The sequence below is a fragment of the Sminthopsis crassicaudata genome, chromosome 3 (assembly GCF_048593235.1).
Source record: "Sminthopsis crassicaudata isolate SCR6 chromosome 3, ASM4859323v1, whole genome shotgun sequence".
Taxonomy (NCBI): domain Eukaryota; kingdom Metazoa; phylum Chordata; class Mammalia; order Dasyuromorphia; family Dasyuridae; genus Sminthopsis; species Sminthopsis crassicaudata.
The window spans coordinates 150271796-150294723 of record NC_133619.1 but is presented as its reverse complement, the minus strand read 5'-3'; the positions used below and the strand labels follow the sequence as shown (position 1 = coordinate 150294723).

At 34.5% G+C, this 22928-nt stretch overlaps 1 protein-coding gene across 11 annotated transcripts in view; it reads right to left on the bottom strand.

Annotated features, from left to right (window-relative positions):
- Positions 1–22928, bottom strand: part of MBNL2 (muscleblind like splicing regulator 2) — a 172457-nt gene that overhangs the window by 116163 nt on the left and 33366 nt on the right. For 9 of the 11 annotated variants that reach the window (XM_074299381.1, XM_074299378.1, XM_074299383.1 and 6 more), the window contains exon 2: positions 7904–8706. The exons of the other annotated variants lie outside the window; for them this stretch is intronic. In XM_074299381.1, coding sequence (XP_074155482.1) covers positions 7904–8077 — 174 coding nt within the window. In that variant the 5' untranslated portion in view covers positions 8078–8706. The remainder of the gene's footprint in view (positions 1–7903; positions 8707–22928) is intronic. 11 annotated transcript variants of the gene reach the window in all.

Below are 22928 nucleotides of genomic sequence, written 5' to 3'. Positions count from 1 at the left end.
ATGTCACATCACTTTTGACTCAATGATACTTCTAATAGTACCAAAGAAATGTTTAAATTAGGAAAATACCTACATGTAGAAACACATTTATAGCACTTCGTTTTGTAATAACAAATAACGAAAAACAAAAGGAGTGTCAGTCAATTGGATCATAGCTGATCAAATATTGTGCCATAAAAATGATGAAAGATAAGTTCAGAGACATCTGTGAAGATTTGTATGAAGTGATGAAAAGTGAAGCGAGCAGAACCAGGATACAATTCACACAATAACAACATTATAAAGACAAACAAATAAATGATCATGATTCCATAAATTAGTGATAAACTATGCTATCGACCTCTTAACAGATGGGTGAATGATTTAAGATGAAGAAGGAAATGTGCATTTTTGGACATGGGCAATGTGGGGATTTATCTTGTGTGTGTGTGTGTATGTGTGTGTGTGTGTGTGTGTATGTGTGTGTTTGTGTGTGTGTGATACATTTTTTCTTCTTTCCCCACTCCCCTCAAATTGGGGAGAATGGCTATTGTTAAGAATCAGCTAAAGAAATTTTAGTTACACAAACTTAACTAGCAAAATTTGAAATGCAAGCAGTCCTATTTTATTTTTTATGGGCACACACATCTCATTTGGTGGTTGTGAGAGAGAACCCTTCATAGCTTATCAACCAGAACAAAAGGAGCTAAATTGGACAAAAAAAAATTCTCTATAAGAATCTTTCAACACTTGAACATCTCTAACAGTAAGAAAGGCAATAAGAAAATAGGAACCTAAGGGTGAAGTCTGAGTAACACATAGATTTAACTCAGATGAGTATGCTATTTTAAGATAATCCCCAGAAGGCAGAATCTCTTTTCTGATAAATTCACATTCTTTCTTAAAGTTAGGGAACTTTATAGAATTCTTGATAAAAATTTTAGATTTTTGAGAAATAGTTTTCAGGCAACACAACTCACTATCAACAGAAGCTTAATTACACAGCTACTAAGTGTGTAAGACTGCATTTGACCTTTATTCTAACTTCAGATCTAGAGATATACAAGTAGGTATAAAATACAAGATGTCTCCAAACTGATTTCCAGGTGGTTGTTCTTGTTGTTTTTTTTAGCATTTCTAGTCAAATAGCAAGTCTCTCCCAATTAAATTATATGCTAAGATTTATTTAACATTCTAACATTAGGCTATTCCTCAAAAAGGAAAAGATGGAAAGCATGTTTTAATAGAAAAACATGACTTGTAAGTGGAAGAGGAAGAATCAAGTCAGGCTTCTGCTATAGGCTGTATAATCCTGAGCAAATCTCTGTGGCTTCAGATTCAGATTCAGATGTGTAAAAATGAAAGTATTATTGCCCAGTCTAATTCCATTAGAAGGATGTTGTGTGCCCTGAATCCTGCATATGATCAAAGTACAATTATTAGTTTCAAAATCAGTCTGCTATCTGTATTTTTCTTTTTTTGATCTATTGGTTCCATTTTTAATCAATCAATAAAAACTTATTAAGCACTCACTAAATGGTACGGTGCTAAATAATAGGAATTAAAAAAACAAAAACAAAAACAAAGAGTGACAATCTTTCCTTAGAAGAATTAGGATTCAGGGCAGCTAGGTGGTACAGTGGATAGAGCACCAGCCCTGAATTCAGGAGGACCCGAGTTCAAATCTGATCTCAGACACTGAATACTTCCTAGCTGTGTGACCCTGGGCAAGTCACTTAACCTCAGCCTCAGAAAAAGAAGAAAAAAAAAAAAGAATTAGGATTCTAATGGGAATGACAAGCATATATATATATATCCACAAGTATATCCAGAACAAATAATAAAGAAAATAAACATAAACATATTGTATATATTACAAATATATATATATATATATATAACACATATATGTGTATATATATAATGTATATATGCATGCATAATACACGTGTGTACCTCTCAGTGTGTATATATGTACATTATGTGTATTATGTATATACACACACATTTATCAAGATTGGGTAAATTTAGTGGGATCCAAAAAAGCTTCTTGTAAAGGTGTCACTTGAAATGCATCTTAAAGGAAGGGAGGGATCAATGATATGAAGGAATACAGTCTAGGCATGGGGAATAACTGGTACAAATGTATAGTAATGGGAGAAGGACAGAGTATGTTGTGTTCCAGTTAACAGAGGAGAAAGCAGTTAAACTACACTGCAGACAGGAGAGAGGGTTGAAGAGATAGATTAGAGTCAGGTTGTAAAGAGATTTAAAACTAGACACAAAAGTTTTTTGTTTTCCTTAAATCTAATAAGTAACCACTTGTCAAATAAGTAGGTGAATGAAATGGTCATATTTGATTTTAAGGAAAATCACTTTGGCAGAAGTCTATAGAATGGACTAGGGTGGTAAAAAACTCAAATTAGGTAGGAAAAAACCAGAAAGCTATTACAATAATCTAGGTGAAAGGTGATAAGGACTCAAGTGCAGAGGTTATTGGTGAAGTATGGGGAAAGGGAGCCAGAGGCAAGAGATTTGGAGGTAGATAAAGCAAAAAAATTACAACATTATATGTTGGAAAGGACAAGGAAGAGAGTTAGTCAGTTAATCTCGATAAGCATTTACTAAATGCCTAAAGGCTTGGAGGTAGAGGATCATGCTGAAGAAAATTGAGAAACTAAAATGATTATTATAACTTTGATATTACATGATTATATGTATCAGCATATATATGAACACCTATGTGTCTGTATATTCAAGCTATATGAATATTGTTATTCAGTCATTTAGTCTTGTCTTATTCCCTTCTGACCCCATGGACCATGTTGTCCACAGATTTTTCTTGATAGATACTTACTGATTTGTATCTTTTTCCAGTGGATTTCAGGCAAAGTGGAGATTAAATGATTTGCCCAGGGCTACACAGCTACTAAGTGTGTATGACTGCATTTGACCTTTATTCTAACTTCAGATCTAGAGATATACAAGTAGGAATAAAATACAATATGTCTCCAAACTGATTTCCAGGTGGTTGTTCTTGTTGTTTTTTAGCATTTCTAGTCAAATAGCAAGTCTTTCCTAATTAAATTATATGCTAAGATTTATCTAACATTCTAACATTAGGCTATTGAGTCTAATTCTGATTCTTGCTTTTATAGTATTTCATTGATCTTGTCTATTTTTTAACTAAAATCATTTTGAGGATTATTGTTTTGTAATATAATTTAATTTGGAAATTACATTCTCCTTTCTTTCCTACTTGTTTTCATTTATTTTAAGATTCTCACCTAGATTGACAGTCCACAGAGAGACAGTGTTTTAGAAATATGATCATGGTAGTATTGTGAAGAATGGATTAGAAATGGGAATGCTATGGAAGTAGAATTTTTTTTTTTAAACAAAAACCTCATTTTAATATAGAGATGATTTCTTTTCCAGGTGTAAAAGAGATCCTTAAAATTCAAATACAAATTTGAATCTAAATAGATCCTAATAGGGAAGCTAATTAACCAATCAATTAATCAAAAAGCATCCATTAAGCGCTTGGTACTAAGCATTGGAGATGCACAGAAAAAGCAAAAATAATCTCAGGTGTCATGGAACTTATATTCTAATCAAACAAAAAGTTCCTGCCTTAACTAATAATATATACCAAGGTATTCAATAAATAATGATTGAATTGTTGAAAACATATAGTAAATATAAATAATAAAAAGTAAAAGAAAAATGCTTTCATCCATTAGTACTTAGGTAAATATAGCCTTTTCCCACTTTGTTTCCTAAATTATTTATTGATCTTTTCATGTTAAAATATTTAACAAAAGAATTCGAATTTAACCCACATAGGAAACAGCAGCTCTTCAGTGATGCAGTCACTTTTAGGTTAAACTGTTCACTAAGACACATGCTAGTCCCTTTAGCTCATTCTGGTATCTGTCACTCTTGATTTTGTCCCCACATCAATTACTCACAGAAGGTTCAAACTCCTTGATTAAATTGATTTTAAAAAAAAGTCAGTTGTATATATATTTTAAATCTTTAACCAATTTGAGATTATTGAGCTTTGATTAAGATAAGATCTAATAACATATATGTGAAACACCTTGCAATTAAAAGAATCATATATGGTCCCATTCTAAGGATATAGAAATAATCTTATTTGTTAGTATTTGTTAAATTCATAATAATCAAAATTTAAAATACTAAACTATTTTTATAAATATATTCTTAGTAATAATATCAGTAATGAAAATGATAATAAATAATGACATTTTGGTGAAGATAGGACTGTTTGATTTGGAAGGAAGATGATTAATGTGGATTTGGTCATATTGAGTTTGTAGTGACAGATTAATAGTAACGGAAAGGAAATACCTAGAAAAATCAGGCCTAGAGATACAGATTGTACAGTCATCAATAGAGGGAGGTACTTATAGAGGCAGTATTTGAAGTCATGTTAAAAGAGAATCTGACCAAGAGAATGAGGTTAGAGAAAGTCAGGGACTAATAATTGCGCCTTAGGAAGTACTCACACTTTGGGAAGAGGAAAAGGCAGAAAAATTATCAGAAAAACTAGGTAATGTTTTTCTGGAGAAAAAGAAAAACCATAAGAGTATGTTACCATGAAGACAATGGTCATGAAGAATGAGACATACATTTTTGGACATGACTAACGTGGAAATTTATTTTTCTTAACTGCATACATTTGTTACAAAGGTTTTAATTGTTTTGTTTTTGTTTTTTACTTTTTTTAATGGTAAGGACTTGGAGGTACAGAACATAATTACATATTAATAGAGAAAATAACTTTTAAAAAAGAAACATTTAACATTATCAATGTTAAATAGAAGAGTGGTCAGAGAGAATAAAGATAGAAAGGCCTTGGGTCAGCAATAAGTCAGTGGTGACAGATCAGGGATTCCTTTGAAAAGCTTGGTTATAGGAATTGGTTTTAGAGGCTAACAAGGAGATTAGTAGTCAGGGAATGAGCACACTTATGCATATTGTGTTACTATACAATATTGTTTGGGTATAGTGATCCCTAATGTGCATGCTTTGCATTAGGTTCCTTAACAAATGTATATACATTTCAAATTCATTCAAGTATACTCAACCACAAAATCAACTGTAACCAGTGACTAGTTCTGTGTCCACATAGTGAACCAGTAAGGCTTAGTGGAGTACTTCTATACACTCTAATAAAATAAATTACAATAAAAGATTCAAAGAGTTAACAGCCCACAGAAATGGCCTCTTTTATTCATTTCATACAAAGATTTTAGTTTGAGATAACTCTTTTTATCATACTGGTTCAGTTTAGAAAAAAAGTTACTATGATAACCCATCTCTCATTGTGCATGAACATTAAGGTCTATTTTGGTGCCTGAATGTCAGAGAAGGGCACAAAAAAGATAAAATAATATGGAACTAATTTTGACATATTGTGAGAATGGGCTGAAAACAGCAAGCATTAGATCAGTGGAAAAGTGGGCATAAACTATTGGATTCTCTTTTTCATTATAAACATATACCCTGGTTGCTCTGTTACTTGGCATTAATTAACCTTTCTGTTACTTGTTTTTTTAGCATTAAAATTAGGTTACTTGAGGGCTCTTCCATAGTGGCACTTTTGGGGAGAGAATATTTCAAAGGGTTTAGGCTGTTGAACACAAGCTAGAACCGCACAGTGAAAAGGATGCTGGATTGAAAACTGGAGGTACAGGGTTCCTATCATGAACTTTATTTATCTATTTATTTATTGAGATTTATGATCTTGTGACCTTGGGAAACTCATTTAATTATTCTGGGTGTCTGTTTCCACATTTGTAAACTGAAAGTGGTGGATTAGAAGAATTCCTTCTGATTCTAAATCTGTAGAAAATGCTTTAAAGACAATAGGATTCTTAGAATTAACTGGGTAAGAGATTCTGGCTATTTGAATGAGTCATATTAAATAACCAAGGTGGAGACTAGAAATATGGGTGTAACCAACATTTGAACTCCATCTTTGCACAATTTTAGGATAAGTGGGAATTTGAGGACATTAAAGGAAGGACAAGTTGACTATATACATACTGTTGCCTATTTGTTCTGCATAATGGTAATTAAAATATTTTATAAGCTGTTTCCATTAGAACATTTGTACAAGTCTTTAATCTTGAAATTAAAGTCCATAAATATGAAAGAGAAACTAAATGTGACAAACATCTTGCCATCAACCAAATTATAGTATACTTCTCACTGCTACACTGCCAGAGTTATGTATTTCACACCTTAGAATTTAGATTGTAGAGAAGTGAAAGTCCAATTACCTTATGAAGGATGAAGCCTAAATTATATTTCAAGAGAAAAAAAAACTTTCTATTATTTTTTTCTACATTGATTCTGCTAGTAGACTCAATCTTTCTTACAGAAGAAGGTTGTTTGCATCATCTGGAGTTTTTGAAACGACTGGCATTCCTCAGACTCTGAGGGACTTTCCCTGTAAATGTGATCTATAAGTGGCAAAAGGAACTATGCAGAAGGGGAGCTGATGAACAAGTATGCCTTTTGCTCCTTGGCTCTGCAAATTAATTTGCATTTATAAAAGAAATCATAACTAGGGAACACAAAAGGAATTCTTTCACAAAAGTCATCATTTTTAGCAGAGTTCCACTATCAGAGATTATATCACATAAGCTAAAGAAGGCTAGCACAACATGAGAAGTCACTCTCTGTGCCTCACTTCAGATTTAAAAGGAAATAATTAAATGGCCTTGAGTAGCACCAAATGCAAAGAAGCAGTGTAAGGTTCAAATGAGATGATCTATGTACAACACTTCCCAAACCATAAAGCGTTATATAAATCTAAGCTATTTTTATTATGGGATGATATGATTTGTACTAAAGATCTCACCAAGTTGCTTTGAGAAAAATACTTTGCAAATCTTAAAGTATTATATAATTGTGAATTATATCTCATATGACATATAATTATATCTGCTTATATATAATTATGTATTATAATTATAATTCTCTTCATACACTCTACCCTCTTTGTTAGATGTTACCTCTCAGAAAAAAATTAGATAGGAATCAGAGGTTTTAAGAGGTGGAAGTGACTTCAAAAGTATCCTAGTCAAACTGCATCGTTTTAAGGTGAAGAAACCAAAAGGCTTGATGGAGATCACATCCGTAGCAAGCATTTGAATCTAGATCTTTTCACTCCAGAGACAACGATCTTTTTACTGGATCACAAATATGTGCCTTAGCCCATTCCTCCCAATTCTGAGAAGTCTTACACTCTCAAATAGAATCTTAACACTGGGATGTGTAAAAGAGACTTGAAAGTATCCTCTGCCACAAGTCTAACTCCCAATGATGAATGGGGTTATCATAGAGTCTTGCCATTTTTGTCTCCAAATAATGCTTTGCCATTTGTACCAGTCATGCTGAATTACCCAGGAGAGTGAAGAGTTTATTACATGTTGCTCTGGGGAGCCAGCAGCTCCTTAACTAGCAACTGACAGTGGTAGAAGCTTCCCAGAGAGGTGAGATGTCAAAACCAGCACACAAATGTGACAGTTAATTTCATTTGCTTTTTTTAAAGCTCTAAGTAGATCAAGTTTTAATAAGATATATATCTTTAGCTGTGATAAAGCAGACTCCCTTTTAAAACTCCTGGACCCATGAAGACCATGTCCAAACTAAGTCACTTGTATTCTTTGCTTAAATGTGGACGTGCAAAGAATATGTACACACTTGATACAGGAGGGAGAAAGGAGTAAATGTCTCTTAATATAAACCACATGTGAGGAAATGTGTTCCAGAAGCTATTTTTAAACTTCTGAATAAAAGGTAAGGGAGTTTTTAAGATGAAGCTTAAAGTTAGGCTTTTCAAGTGAGGTGTTAGTACTGGATTTGTACATACAATCAACTTCCTTACCTTTAGGGAATCAAAGCAGGCAATTACACGGCCATTTTCAACCTGGCAACTTTTGGGGGGATGCGCAAATTTGCATTCTTCATCAGAGCGTGAACAAGTTCCTCTCTGAAACTGTCTGCACACTTCCAGTGTCAGCCATTTTGTGTCTCTCACAGGAGTAACGTTCAAAGCCATGATGAAAAAGAGATTTAGGTTCTGGGTGTTGCTATTAAGTGAATTATGTCACTCTGATGTCCACCAACTCCAAAAAACAAAACAAAACAAAACTACTGTTGAGAAGCAAACCACATCCGGCTCTTAGAAGAGCTAACAAATTGATTAATGGAGTCCAATACACACAAAGCAGAATGAGAAGAGACAATTTATCAGCAAGCAGTCACTCATCAATCAATATGCCCCACTTGGAGAAGGTGGGCTGCAATGAAAACATGCTCAGTGTCATCTCTGGCTGTAAAATGTCTGAGTCTCTTGTCTGTCTTTGACACTGTTTCTTACAGAGTGACTCCAAGGCAATCAGACTCCTTGAGAGAATGTTAATTCTTCCAATGCTGCTTTCTTGTATTGGTGACACTGGAAAACAACCCTGTCAGTTGTCCTAGCAGTTTTGTTTTTTTCCTTTCACCTTTTTTAATATTGAAGTCGAGCAAGTGGCAAATTCAGACGGTCGAGATATCCTCTGCCACACATGAGATCAGGACAAGGTGTTCAGAGTAGGCAGAGACCAAGCTCCTCAAACACAGAGGTGCGTAGGACAGTCGTTTCCAGTAAAAGTGACTTCACAAAGGCACTTTTTAATCATGAACCTGATAAAAATATAAATCAAATGTCAGTTTTCATCCAATCTTACTGGAAGCAATATTTCTACAATTATCCCCTCTTTTAACTGGAATTTTCTCAGTTTTAGGTGAAGGCAGTAAAACAGTATGAGGAAAATGCCTCATTTCATAAACTTGCATGAAAAAAGGGATAAGCAATTGAAACACGTATTGCAGAAACAATCCAGGCAGCAGTCCAAAAGCGAGGAATGACTCAACCAGATGAATGTGGTAGACACAATAATTAGGCATTCTGATTCTGAAACAATTCAATCTAATGTGTTTAATCGCCAAAACAATGTATTAGATCCACAGTTTCCAATTAATTTCACATTTAGGCCTACAGATTGCATTATTTCTATTATTTGAGAAGCCATAAACAATTATTTGTGATCTGTCCCTCTTGTATAAGGAAGATGCTATCATTTTGATGAAATTCTTCCATCACCTCCACCATTTAGGGAAAAAAAATGTGCTTGTTTCATGTCAAAAATTTATTTTTTACTTAAGCATTTTATAAAATATTCCATTCTACATAATGATGTTGACATTAAATCATAAGTAAATAATAAAGCAATGAGCTGTTTCTTTCTTTAAAATGTTTTTTTTAACATATTATATATATATATACATATATATAAACATTTTAGATATTAGACCAATAGTATTCTGAGAAAAATAAATCTAGCTATATGAGGGTAAATAAGATTCATAAATAAGGACTAAAAGTGAATCATGGTTATAAATAGTATATGATCTAGACTGACATAGAAATCTTATATTAAAAAAAATTTCATAAAATTGTATCCTATAATTAAATCACTTCTTGAGAAGACAGCTTCTCAAGAGCCATGGATTATTTCATAACAAAAACAGAGGTTGAGAAATAAGGAAACCCAAACTTGATAATTAAAATGCTTGATAATTTTAAAAATATTCTTTTTTCTTGAATCATTATAAAAAATGCACCTAAAATATTTGCTGAATTGACTCATTAAGAGCTTATGAGATTACAACTAACCCTAACTTTCAATTCTACAAGTATTCAAAACACAAGTTTCCTTTTAAGGAGGAGGGTAAAACCAAAGCAATCTAAATGTTGGCATCTCTTTTAATCAATTCTCAACTCCTTATTTAAAATTAGGAACAACAGGTTTTAGCACAAAGATTATTACTACTGAATTAAAATGTGAGTTAATTGCAATTAAGTAAACAACTTTTGTAATTAAATTAACTGCATAAACATTAAAGTATTTAAATGCATCCTCATTGTAGTAAAGTAACTAAATACAGTGAATGGAACATACAGTTGTTCTTACTTTCAAGGAGAAGTAATTCCTAAGATTAAATTTTACTCTAGTCCTATTTTATTTTCTATCAAAATCTAAACAGAAATTGACTTCCCAACTTTATCAAGCTCGGAAATAAATGGATTTACTCTTACAGCAAAGATTACCTAACTTTCTAATAATCAGTCACAAGCAATAAATCAAGATCTATTAAACTGCAAGTTAAACTCACTTGTGACAGGATTATAATTGTCCCTCACTAAACCAATCTCATCTCCACCTAGTCCACATCCCTTACTGCTAAAGTTTCTGAGGCTTCTGCTAAGAAAGTCATTCCCTTGATAAAGCAACCAGTTTTAAGCTTCTTCAGTCATCAGGATCTAGCAGCTAGAAAACAGGACAGGACTAGGCCAAGCAAGCATTCTTTTGCACTTCCTTTAATAAGCAGTGTTGTCTTTTCACTAAGCCATGGTATGAGTAAGAGAAATATGTGAGAAACCTGTGAGAAATATGACACTGCAAAGTCCTAATTCATGTTTCTTTCTGTATTTTTTCTGTCTCTATTAATTTTGAAATAGGCTCAACAGTTTTATGGTCCTAGAATGAACATCTAGCATGACCAGTAGTCAACAAAAGGTCTATATTTTATCATGGCCTCTTCTATGCTAACCTAACGCTGACTTTGGAAATATAGGGCTTCCTGGCTATAATTATCCAACACTTTTTCTCTGTATCTGCCACAGTTTGCCTATTGCTTTGTCTTCCTTATTCTTTGGCTCCATCAGTCTTCTTCCTCTGACTTCTCTGATTACCTTTCCTATGATTAATGATCCTTTTCCTTCTTGGTCAACTCTTTTCCTCTTAGCTCACTGATCTCAGGTCTTCTTCTTTGTTAAAACTACTTCTTTGAAAGGAGATTAAACTCATTCACATAAATTTGAACTGGTAGCAACATCATAGGATGCTCATCTAAACAGGTACTTTCATATTTACAGGGATCAGTCTTTGACCATAGGAATGAAAGATGGGGAAAATGTTCCATGTTAGGATTGTTTGCATGTTTATAGGGAAATGTTTCATTAAAAAATTATAAATATATTTTAAAAGCAAAGGAAAAGTCTTTAGATAAGTATTTTTAGTCTTTGGTCAATAGGAAGGTATTTGAGGTCAGGAATTGAGCAAGGAAACAAAGCAAAGCATTCCAAGCAACCATAAACACTGTTTAGGTGACTGTTTAGTCTGGATGTATCTAAAACTAGGCCTGTCTCTTGCTCTAGAGTACAATGGTAGAGACTTATATGAACTGAGGCTGAGTGAAATGAGCAGAACCAGGAGATCATTATACACAGCAACAAGACTATACAACGATCAATTCTCATGGACATGGCTCTTTCCAACAATGAGATGACTGATGCCAGTCCCAATGATCTTGAGATGAAGAGAGCCATCTATACCCAGAGAGAGGATTGTGAGGACTGCGTATGGATCAAACATAGCATTTTCATTCTTTTTGTGGTTATTTCCTTGCATTTTGTTTTTTCTCTTTTTTTCCCCTTTTTGATCTGATTTTTCTTGTTCAGCAAGATAATTGTATAAATACGTATACATATATTGGATTTAATATATATTAGATTACTTAACATTTAGGGAAGGGGGTACAGGGAAAGTGGGAAAATTTGGAACACAAGATTTTGCAAGGGTCATTGCTGGAAAATTATCCAAAGAGAAGCATTTGAGAATAACTGTTGGTGTACCTTGTTATTGTATCTCACCACTTGATCAGTACATGATTTATTGACAGGAGAGTCCTCTGTGGTTTTATTTCTGCCAATATTCCTGTAATAGCCCCATCCTCTCCAGACAGCACTTGATATAACAAGCTTTGCTATTCTTTTCTCAGTTTCTTTTCCAAAGTTATGACTGGAATTTGAGGCTAATGGAATGAGCTACTCAACTTGTTTCTGAAATGCTGATGGACTTGCTGTTCAATTGTACAAAAAAAAAAATACCAAGCTATTTTAAAAACCTTTCTTAGACTTCCCTTTATTGATTGTATTTCAAAGTCATTCTCAACTGTTAGATTTTCAGATGGTTATGCCTTAAAAAAAAACTATCCTAAAAAAATATACTAAATTCTAAATACTTTATTCCAAGGAGAATTTTACATTTTGGACCCTTACTGTTATTGATTCTGAGATGCAGGCCATTGTCCTACTAAGCATTTTTGAAATTGTCTTCTCCATGTTTCCACCCACCCCTAATCTGATCCATCCTTTCGGGGGAGTGGGGAAAAGGCAATTTATAGTTTAGTGTACATTTTCCCCCCAGAAATAATGATTATAATGTCAAGTGTGACACTGAGGCTGGTGAAAATTTAAGATCATATTGAGAAAAATAATTTTCTGATACTTTAGTTCTCTAAATTTGCTTTTTTGTAAGGTGTATTTTATTTGACTGCCAAACATCTGGATAGAAAAATATCAATTGAAGGATGGTAGTAAAACAAATTTTTGAGCCAGACAGCTCTTCAAATTGTATTTATTAGAGGGATCTGTAGGATACCTTTAATCTGTTTTCATAAATCACAATTTATTAAGAAAAAAAGACATTTTTGTATATTTGTAAAAAGAACAAATAAACAAACCCCCATATCAGGAGTTCATCTCCACCTATGACTGTGTCATCAAACATGTTCTCAGCTATTTAAAGAGTCCATTTTAAAGTGACACTAAATGCACTAGCTCCCCTGGATCTATGGCTTGGCTGCATCATTGTGGTCTGTCTGATAGCAGATGAGATTTAAGACTGACCTCAAGGTACATGTCAGGCAGGGAATAGAACTCAGAGGAGATTGACCTCCAGGAGTGACTTTTGTAATTAAAGGAACAGGGGATGAAGTCCCTAACTGAAACCTTTCCAGAATGTTCTATTTCAAAAGAAAACTAATTTGGGATATACAAAGGGAGAAGAGAATTTTAGGAGATAAGCCCTCTATGAGGTTTAGTTTTCTCATTTATAAAATGAGAATATAAAATGTTTATACTAGTCTATGTCAGATTGCTTATTGTCTTGGAGAGGGGAGAAGATAGGAAAAGAAGGGAGAAAAAAGTTTAAATTTCAATCCCACAAAAATGAATATTGAAAACTCTCTCTCTATATATATATATAATTGGAAAAATAAAAATTCTATTGAAGGGAGGAAAAGCAACAACAGCCAATGTTTATATTCCTACATCAAAGGACTATTGTAAGGATTAGATGAGAGGATGTACATAAAGTACTTTGACCATTACTAAAAGCACAATATTAAAATTAGTACTATATTGATTTGAATATGGGACACAACATCTCTCCTCTCACTACACCCCTACATACAAACGGCTAATAGAAAAAGCATTGACTTCAGAGTCAAGAGATGTGGTTTTTACTTCCAGTTATGTGGCTTCCTAGCTTTGTGATCCTTGTAAGTCATTTAACTTTTCTGAGGTTAAATTAAATTAATTTTATTTTAAATTAACTCATTTCTGAGGAAATTAATCCTTATCTGTAAAATAAAAATAAGAAATTTATTATAAGGATCAAATAAGATAACAAACATAAAATGTAACCGAAACACACAATGTAAGTGTAAGCCATTATCATATAGATCTGAATATGGATCATTTTTCCATATATCTGACTTGTATAAAATTTGAGTCTGCCCAGTACACCGAAGGTGATTCATAAATAGTGGTTGACAGAGTGGTCTTGAATATGTCTCATTTTCTCTCCAAACACTCTTTCTTGACATTCTCCTCATGCTACACCTGGATGACTGTTATATTATGCTGGTGGGACTGCCAGTTTCAAATCTCTCTCCACACCCATCCATCCTCCAATCAGGCTCTAAAGTAACTTTTATTGTCATTATTAGTTTCTCTAACATTTAATGACACTGACCTCCTAGTCCTTCCACAAAAAAAAGATACTCCATCTCTTGATTCTTTGTCCAAACTTCTATTAAATGAAATTCTCCAAAAACATCAAATTACAAAGTAATCATAAATAGAGGCACTTAGGAGATGCAATTGATAAAGACTGGATTTAAAGTCCGTAAGACTTATCTTGATGAGTTCAAATCTGACTTATGGCACTAGCTGTGTGATCTTGGGCAAGTCACTTTAACTCTGTTTACCAAAGTTTTCTCATCTGTAAAATGAGCAGAGAATGAAAAGACAAACCACTTTTGCCATATCTTTGTCATGAAAACCCCAAATAGGATTGGAAAGAATTGAAGATAACTAAAAAATTACAAAACAATACAAAAATCAAGAATAACTTTTATCTCCAAAAAAATTGGAAATTTCCTCTAAATAAAATCAGGTGTTGAAAAAGAGAAAAAGTAAGGACCTTTAATAAAGGTGGCAATCTTATATATCCATATGGGATCCTTTCTATGATGCAGTCAGCCAAATCTGTACAGTAGCATATTCTCTAAGATTAATTGCAAATACTGAGTGCCTTTAAATCAGCACTTTTTTTTGGCCACAACCATAATTCTAATTAATGCATAACATCATACATAATAACAAAGAATTAAATAGAATGCTTTGCAATTTTAAAAATACCTTCACATATATGGTCTTACCTTTATATTGCAAACTTACTATGAAAAAGGTAATACAGATATTATTATTATTATTATAAAACCCATTTTAAATAGCGGGAACAGAAACACAAAGATTATCACTTATCTAAAGTAATACAGTGAAACTAATATGGCAATATTATTCATATTCATATTCATGAGACCCAGAAAGGATAAGTGCTTGTTGATGCTACTGTAGGCACTTTATAAATGTTGATTGACTTCTTTGACTCAGGTTATAAAGGCATCAGAAGGGACAACTAGGTAGTGCAGTGGATAGAGAATACCAGCCCTGAATTCAGGAGGACCCAAGTTCAAATCTAGTCTCAGATACTTAACACTTCCTAGCTGTGTGACCCTGGGCAAATCACTTAACCCCAATTGCCTCAGCAAAAAATAAATAAACAAAATAAATGAAATTTTAAAAAAATAAAAGTATCACAAGTAGTATTTAAACCCAGGAACATTAGTTCCTCCTTTACTAGACTTTTTCCCACTGTGTTAATGCTGTCATATCTAGTAGAAGTTATAATTACTAATAGCTAGCCTACTCGTTATAAATTTATTCTTAAATACAAAACTTAATAATAAAACAAAACTGAAAAATTATTAAGCATTTAAAAAGCCTATGAAAAATTTAAGACAGGAGAAACCAAACACACAGAAAAGTGGCATTTTATGCCTTAATTCTTTTAAACACATTTTTAAAAAGCATTATATTATATATAAAGCACTAAGCTGGGCCCTGAGAGACCTCCATTGCTTAGATATGACTATCTTCTTGGAACTATTTCCCATCAGTTAAAATAGCCAAGTTTTTAACAGTGAGTAGGGAAGAAAGCCCCATTTTCAATTAGAAAGAAATAAAAACAAATAATCTAAAAATATCGCTGAAGCTATATCTGGATCTAATGTATTCAATGCATATTTGTACCCAAATTACATTTTTCCACTGTGTCTGTGTTTTCAATGCAAATATTTTAACTCATTTAGGAAGAATCTCTTATGAGAATAAAAGTTTCATTAGCTGCTCTTTAAGACTGACACACCATCTACTGGTTTCTTGGAAATTAAGGAACAAAAAGATTTGGCTAAAGCAGAAATGCTATTAGCTCACTGGATAAACTACCTAGCTCCAGTGTACTCAAAGTCGGCATTGTTAATTGTTTCATTCTCTCTCCTTACTCCAACTCCTACAGTCTGTGACATAGAGGGCTATAGAAGAAATGGTGAGAGTGCTGGACACAAATGAGAGCTCCCTTTCTGCACTCCAACTCATCTTACCTCTTTCAGTTGCTTACCCCACCCTCATTATCTCCTCCTTTGCCCCAGTGTTATATGAAGTAGTCTTCCTTGCCAATGCAAACAGCTCTTCATGTACCAGTGATCCCATTCCACCTCATTTTCTTCAGATTGCACCCTATATCATCCCCTGCCTACTGAATGCTTTCCTGTTACCTATGAACACATACATTTCCTTCCATCCTTAAAAACTTCATTTAAGCTAACCATTCTTTGTATCTATCATCCTGTTTCTCTCTCATACCTTCTAAACACCTTGAGAAAATTCTCAACAATTGATGCCTTCATTTCCTCTGTTCTCATTTCCTTTTAAACCTTCTGCAGTCTGGCTTCCAATCTCATCATTTAATTGAAACTGTTCTTTCTCTCAAATTACTGACTGCTAAATCAAATGCTAATACTCATTTCTAATCCCTTTTTACTTCTCTGCATGCAGCCTTTAACACTATTGTTGACCCTCTTTTTCTTGGATATTCTCTTCTCTTCAGGTTTTCATGACCAAACTTTCTAATGGTTCTCTTCTCATCTAATCTCTTCTTCCCAGAATCCTCTGCTATTTCATCATTCATGTTCACAACAGTGGATGTTCCCCAAGGTTCTATCCTATGCCTTTTTTCTTTTCTCCTTCTATACTATATATCTTAGTGACATCATCAGCTGCCATTAATTTAATTATTTCTGTGTAGATGATTGTAGATCTATTTATTCAAGTCTAATTTTTCTCCCGACTTTCAGTTTCATATGTCTGTCACCCATTGGACATCTTCAACTAGATGTCTTGTAAATATTAAAATGTCCAAACCTAAGCTCATTCCCTTTTTTCCCCCCCAAATTCTATCTCTTTCCTAACCTCTCTATTACTGTTACTATCCTCCTAGTCACCCAAACTCACAACCTACAGTGATCCTTGATTCCTTCTCTCTCACCCTCTGTATCTGTGGCCAACTCCTGTCAATTTTAGCTTCCCAATATCTCCAATATACAAACCTTCCCTTTCTTTTACAACCCTCCACCCCCTATTCCAGGCACCTGTCACCTCACACCTGGACTGTTATTGTTACAATAGCTTTCTGTTTAATCTCTCTGTCACAAATCTTTTATCTTCCACTCAGCTATTAAAATGATCTGAAAGTGCTCATCTAACCATCTGAATTCTCCATCCCCCTTCCATAAATTACATCTGGGATCATATATAAAATCCTCTGTTGGACTTTTAAAGCCTTTAATATCCCAAATACTTCCTATATTTCCAGTCTTTGTATACCTGTCTTCTCATGCACATTATGAACCAATGACATTGACTTTCTTGCTGTTCTTCCAACATGACATGCCATCTCCTGATGGTGCATTTTCCTCTCACTTTCCTCCCCCAAACCTGCTATCCCCTCCATCTTTACTCCGGGACTTCCATGACTTTGTTCAAGTTGCAATGTCTGCAAAAATCCTTTCCTGGTTCCCTTCAATCATAATGCCTTCCTTTTGTTGATTATCTCTAATTAATTCTGTATATTTGTTTGCATATTGGTATTGCCACTGGATTCTTAGTTCCTTGATAAGAGGAAGTTTTTACTCTTTTTCCAGGGTATCCCTATCACTTTAGTTTAGTACTTGTAATAAAAACTTAATGCATACTAGATTGTCCTGATTTAACTTGATTAGGATATTTATTTATCCTTCAGGAATTCATTATTTCATCTGACTTATTGCTACTATGATAGAACATGACCTCTTTTTGTCTTAGTAGATGGTATACATGTAGATACATAATCCACCCCCAGTAGAATAAAAGTCACTTGAATGCATAAATTGTGCCTTTTGTTTTTGTACCTTAAATATCTATCTTCGGGTGTAATTGTCTTGTATTATGAATATTTGTTGAATTAAGTAGATAGAATTAGGTGATTTCTAAGTTTCCTCTCAGTTTTAACAGCCAGAGCTTCTTCTATAAGTTTCTTAAACAACTAATTCTTAAGAAAGGCTAATTTCAGGAGGGATATATTTTTAGTTGTCCTTCAGTAAGTCTCATCATCCCTGCTAAGTTTTCCCTAGATTTAGTAACAGCAGGCCCTTAAGTAGTGGGAGTTGAAAGAAAAAGCTGCAGTGGAAGGGTAGGCGAGATTGGAGGAGCAGAGTCACTCCTGCAGCTACCTTCATCCCTTCCTTGGAGTCCAGACCTTGGAGGGAGGCAGAAAAGAGGAGAATCAAGGTGAGAAGATAATGGCAGATAGGAGTGTAATAGCAAATGGCAATCATCATGGAACCATAGGAACTGAATTTGAATAACTAATACTAGTTAATTAGGGAGTCAGGAGTAATATATGGCATATTCATAGACAACTATAATCCAGAAGAAAGAATGCCAGCATGAGAGAAGTAAAAAGTGATGTTTGATGTCCACAGGCACTGGGACAAAGAATCATTTCCAAAGGGAGGGGTACACAGGAAGGGGGAAATCAGGAAAATTGTGATGGCATAAATAGAGTGATGTTTGGATCTCAAAAGTTGATTTGATTTGTAAACATTTCTGTGTGCTAACATTTTGATCAAGGCACAAGACAGCACTTGACATATATGCTTTGCCACTCTGAGAATAAATAGTGGGACAATATAAGAATTTGACAGTTGTTCTTTCCTGTCATGATCATTAGCTTAAATAAATAAATAGATAAATAATTAAATTTATTAATGCATACATCTTCAGTCATTCTTCAAACATTTAGCATATCAACTATTTCAACAGAGAGGTACTACAGGAAAATGGATGGAGAGATGGCCTCAAATGGGTTATTATCTTGTTTATGAACAACCTAGGTAGTTCTGAATTTAAATCCAGCCTCAGATACTTACTAGCTATGTGACCCTGAGCAAATCACTTAACCCAGTGTGCCTCAATTTCCTCATCTGTAAAATGAGCTGGAGAAGGAAATGGCAAACTATTCCAGTATCTTTGCCAAGAAACCTCAAAGGGAATCAGGAAGAGTCAGGCATGATTGAAAACTGGCAACCACAACAATAAATTAACATTACTAGTTAGTGACCTGGACAAGTCCCTTAGTCCCTCAGTGCTTTAGGCAAAATTCTCTTAAGTTACAAATTGCAAAGAAGAGTCTGCTCTGCACTGGTAGGGATTTCCTAGCTAATAAAATCAGAGGTCCAGACTCTCTGTCTCTGTTATCTTAATATCATTGTGCTAGCCAATCCTATTCATCTAAGGACCCAGGCTCAGAAAGTTAACATATCAAGGCTGAAATCTTCTCTTTCAGCATATTGTGACATTTACTAGTCACAAAGAGGCTTCACCAAACATCCCTCCCAATTCAATCCTAGTGGCCATATAGTGATCACAGCCGTTTTACCTGCCTCCCCTCTAAATCAGGGCACTTGCCTTAAGTTGAGCTTTCCAGCAAAGAACCATAATTTCTGAAACAGTAGTTCTGAGGGGCTGAATGTAGGTGTTCTGATGGTTACCAAGGCAAAACTGATATTTGGATATCTGCATCAATTTAAATAAATTCCAGAGCCTGGAATGTTTTCACAGAGTTGTATCTCTTGGCTGGGCCATTCACAGATAAAGCTCCAAGTTTTGGTCTCTAGCAATCATTCTTCACAATGCATTCTAGGTGGAGTTGATACTTCTACCACTGCACATGTTTAACATATATTGGATTACTTGCCATCTGGGGGAGGGGGGAGAAGGAAGGGAGAAAAAAAATTTAGAACACAAGGTTTTGCAAGGATGAATATTGAAAATATCTATGAATATGTTTTGAAAATAAAAAGCTTTTTTTAAAAAGATACTTTGGATGGGAAGAGCACTGATTGGTTAGTCAGAAGATATAGGTCAAAGTTTAATTCTCCTGCCACCTTATGTCTAAAGGTACATTATTTTTAAACTCTGTAAATGAAATTAAGACTATTTGTACTACCCACCTCTAAATTTCATGGTAAAGAAAGGTCTTTTTTGAGACCAAAGTTATATAGTTATTACTAATAATCATCTTCTAATTACATCATCTGGTAAAGTATTATCTCTACATATGTTTAAGCCAAAACTCAGTCCTAGGATGTGTAACTGAGTAAGTAAATGCACCCTCCTTGCAGAATGTCCACAAGAAGAAAAAAAAAAAAAAAACCAAGCACTTATTAAATATCTACTGCGTGGCAGGCACTATATGCTAAGCACTTTACAAATATCAACTCATTTGATCTTCACAACAACCCTGAAGGTAGGTTCTTTTTTACAATTGAGGAATCAGAGGCAAACAGATATTAAACGATTTTCCCAGAGAAGTTTCTGAGGCTCCAGGCCCAGTGTTCTGTCCATTTTACTACCTAGCTACCTCTGTTCATAGTGCAAAGGGACTTGCTAACTGATTCCCACTCACTTCCTTTTTCTTTAGTCCTACCTGTTCAGATTAGGTGCAGAGTCTATTTCTTTCTCCCTATTACATTGCTCCTCTTTGTAGAAAGGTTTTGCTTAGTGACGTGGTCTGAGTATAATAACAGGTCACAATTGTATTGTGCTTTATGGTTACAATAATTTTTGGAATCTACATTTTTATTAGTGTTTTAAGGCTTGCTAAGAGTTTGTTTTTTTTTTTCCCCCATAACCACCCTATGAGCTGGATAATTCCTATATAGTTATCCTTACAAATACATTATCTCGATCTTTAGAGGTAAGATGGAAGAGTAAATAGACAACTGGCTTCCAGGTCAGAAGGATCTCTAATACATACAGACTATATGACCATAGGCAAGACATTCAAATTTTCAATGCTGGGGTTGATGCTCTAAGACTCTAAACTGCAGTAGCTGCTGATCTGCAGTGATAGAAGGAGGTTCCTCACTGGGAGTTCCCTAGCCTGGGGAATCCCAGGTCGAGATACTAATCATTTCATTTATTGCAATGCAGTGAACATAAATACAGTCTTCATTTGTTCCTTAGATAAGCAAATAGAGGCTCTGGGAGAATAAATTACTTTAACTAATCTGTGACAGAACCAGAGCTTGAATTGTTGTACTTTCCACTAATACAATGTAGGAGTCAGGAGTCAATAATTCAGAAGAATGCAAGACCATACAAGAAAGGCTGAGCACTATTTGCAGAGAGGATCTATGCAAAGATATAAAATCTAGCAGAGTTGAGATGAGGTAGTGGTAAAACAGCCCACGATTGTTCTAACAGTGTGACCACAGGATTGAGGAAAGCAGGGTTAGAAAAATGAGCATTACTGGGCATTAAAAAAAAAAAAACAACCTGCTATTTCAGTAGCAGAAAGGAAGCTCCTTGAGGGTAGAGATTATTTTCATCTATGTCTTTGTATCCCTACTGATTGGCACAATGTCTGATGCATAGTGGATATTTAATATATATTGAATTAAATTGCTTTGAATGCATTTGAAAATGGAGAAAAACATCCTCTTGGCATATTTTAATTCTCACTGGCAGGAATGACTCACAAGCCTTAGCTATGAGAGCAGGCTCCAAAGGTGGGTCTGAGCCAACAATCCCTCTTATTTTTTCAGGAAGTTAAGCAAACTGGCAGAAATCATCATTGCTGACAAATATTTGCTGAGTGCAAACTCAAAAACTCAAAGCAATAAAGACCTGGGAACTAAATACCTAGTCTAAGAAAGGTGTCTATTTATTAGTAAGCAATGCTGTTTGTTAATCACTGGCTGCTGTCATAGGCAATACAACTTGTTAAATTAGGCCCTCCCTCCTGAGACTCCATTCACTCTGGGAATAGCTTCCATTGTTGCCTTAGCTCAGAGGGTGCTCTCCTTAGAGACTAATCACCAGGAATACTGCTTCCCTGCCTCCACCAGTTTTCATTATTTCTAAGCTGCATCTCTTGGTACTGTGTCTCCATAGCAACAGGGAGCCATTACTTTAAGATGTGCCACATGAAAATGGGTGGGAAGGAAAAACAATAATCACATGCTGTACTGTATCTTCATTTAGACAGCCCCTAGCAAAGAGATAGCAAAGAGGAGAGTTCCCATTTTATAGAAAGAGAGCACCAGGACCCCAAAATAAGAAAAACAAGCATTCTGATTACCCTCCCAGATACCCATTAAGTTAACCTAACAGAAGAGCTATTATTCACATTTTGACAGAACCCACTGGTCATTTTGATTATTCCCCCCTGCCACAAACTGACCCCACAATTTTGTGAGCATCATTCAGAGATGGCACGGAGTTGTGGAAGCAGTGACTCAGTAGCCTGAACTACTGTTCTAGAATCTGGACATCTGGACATCTAGATTCTCATATCAGCTTTGCTACTAAACAGCTGGGGGGATTTAGAGAAGTCACATAACCCCCACTGTGTATTATTTAAAAGAAGAGGATGATAATACTTATTCTACCCAAAACCACAAGCTGCTACTTGGATCTCCTAGGTGGGGTATTCCTCCACCACTAGAATTCATAATCCCTGTATACCTTCTCATTATAGAGTTGTTATCAGAATCAAGTTGTATATAAAGCACATTATGTACATTAAAATACAAACTGAAACATGGTTCATACATGTCAGAGATTATAAAATTTAATATTTTTAGTAGTTTGATGCTTGAAATGATGATATTTTTCTCTTACGGACTTTTTTATTGCTGTTGAGCTGTTTCAGTCATATCTAACTCTTTATGATTTCATTTGGGGCTTTCTTGGCCAAGATGATGGAGTAGTTTGTAGATGGAGTCCTTCTCCAGCTCAAGAAAACTTAGGCAAAAGGGTTAAGTGACTTACTAAATACAAAGCTAGTAAGTGTTTGAGTCTGGATATGAATTCAGGTTCTCCTGACTGCAGGTCCAGTCCATTTACCAAATCACCTCATTTCCCTGTAGATTTTTATATTTCCTTATAATTTTATATCTTTTTTATCATAAGTAGACTTGTTTAATTTTAACAAATTATTTTTGTTTTTTTTACAAGTTCCTTTAAATCATTTATCTACATTGATAGCATTTTTAAGAGTCATGCTTAG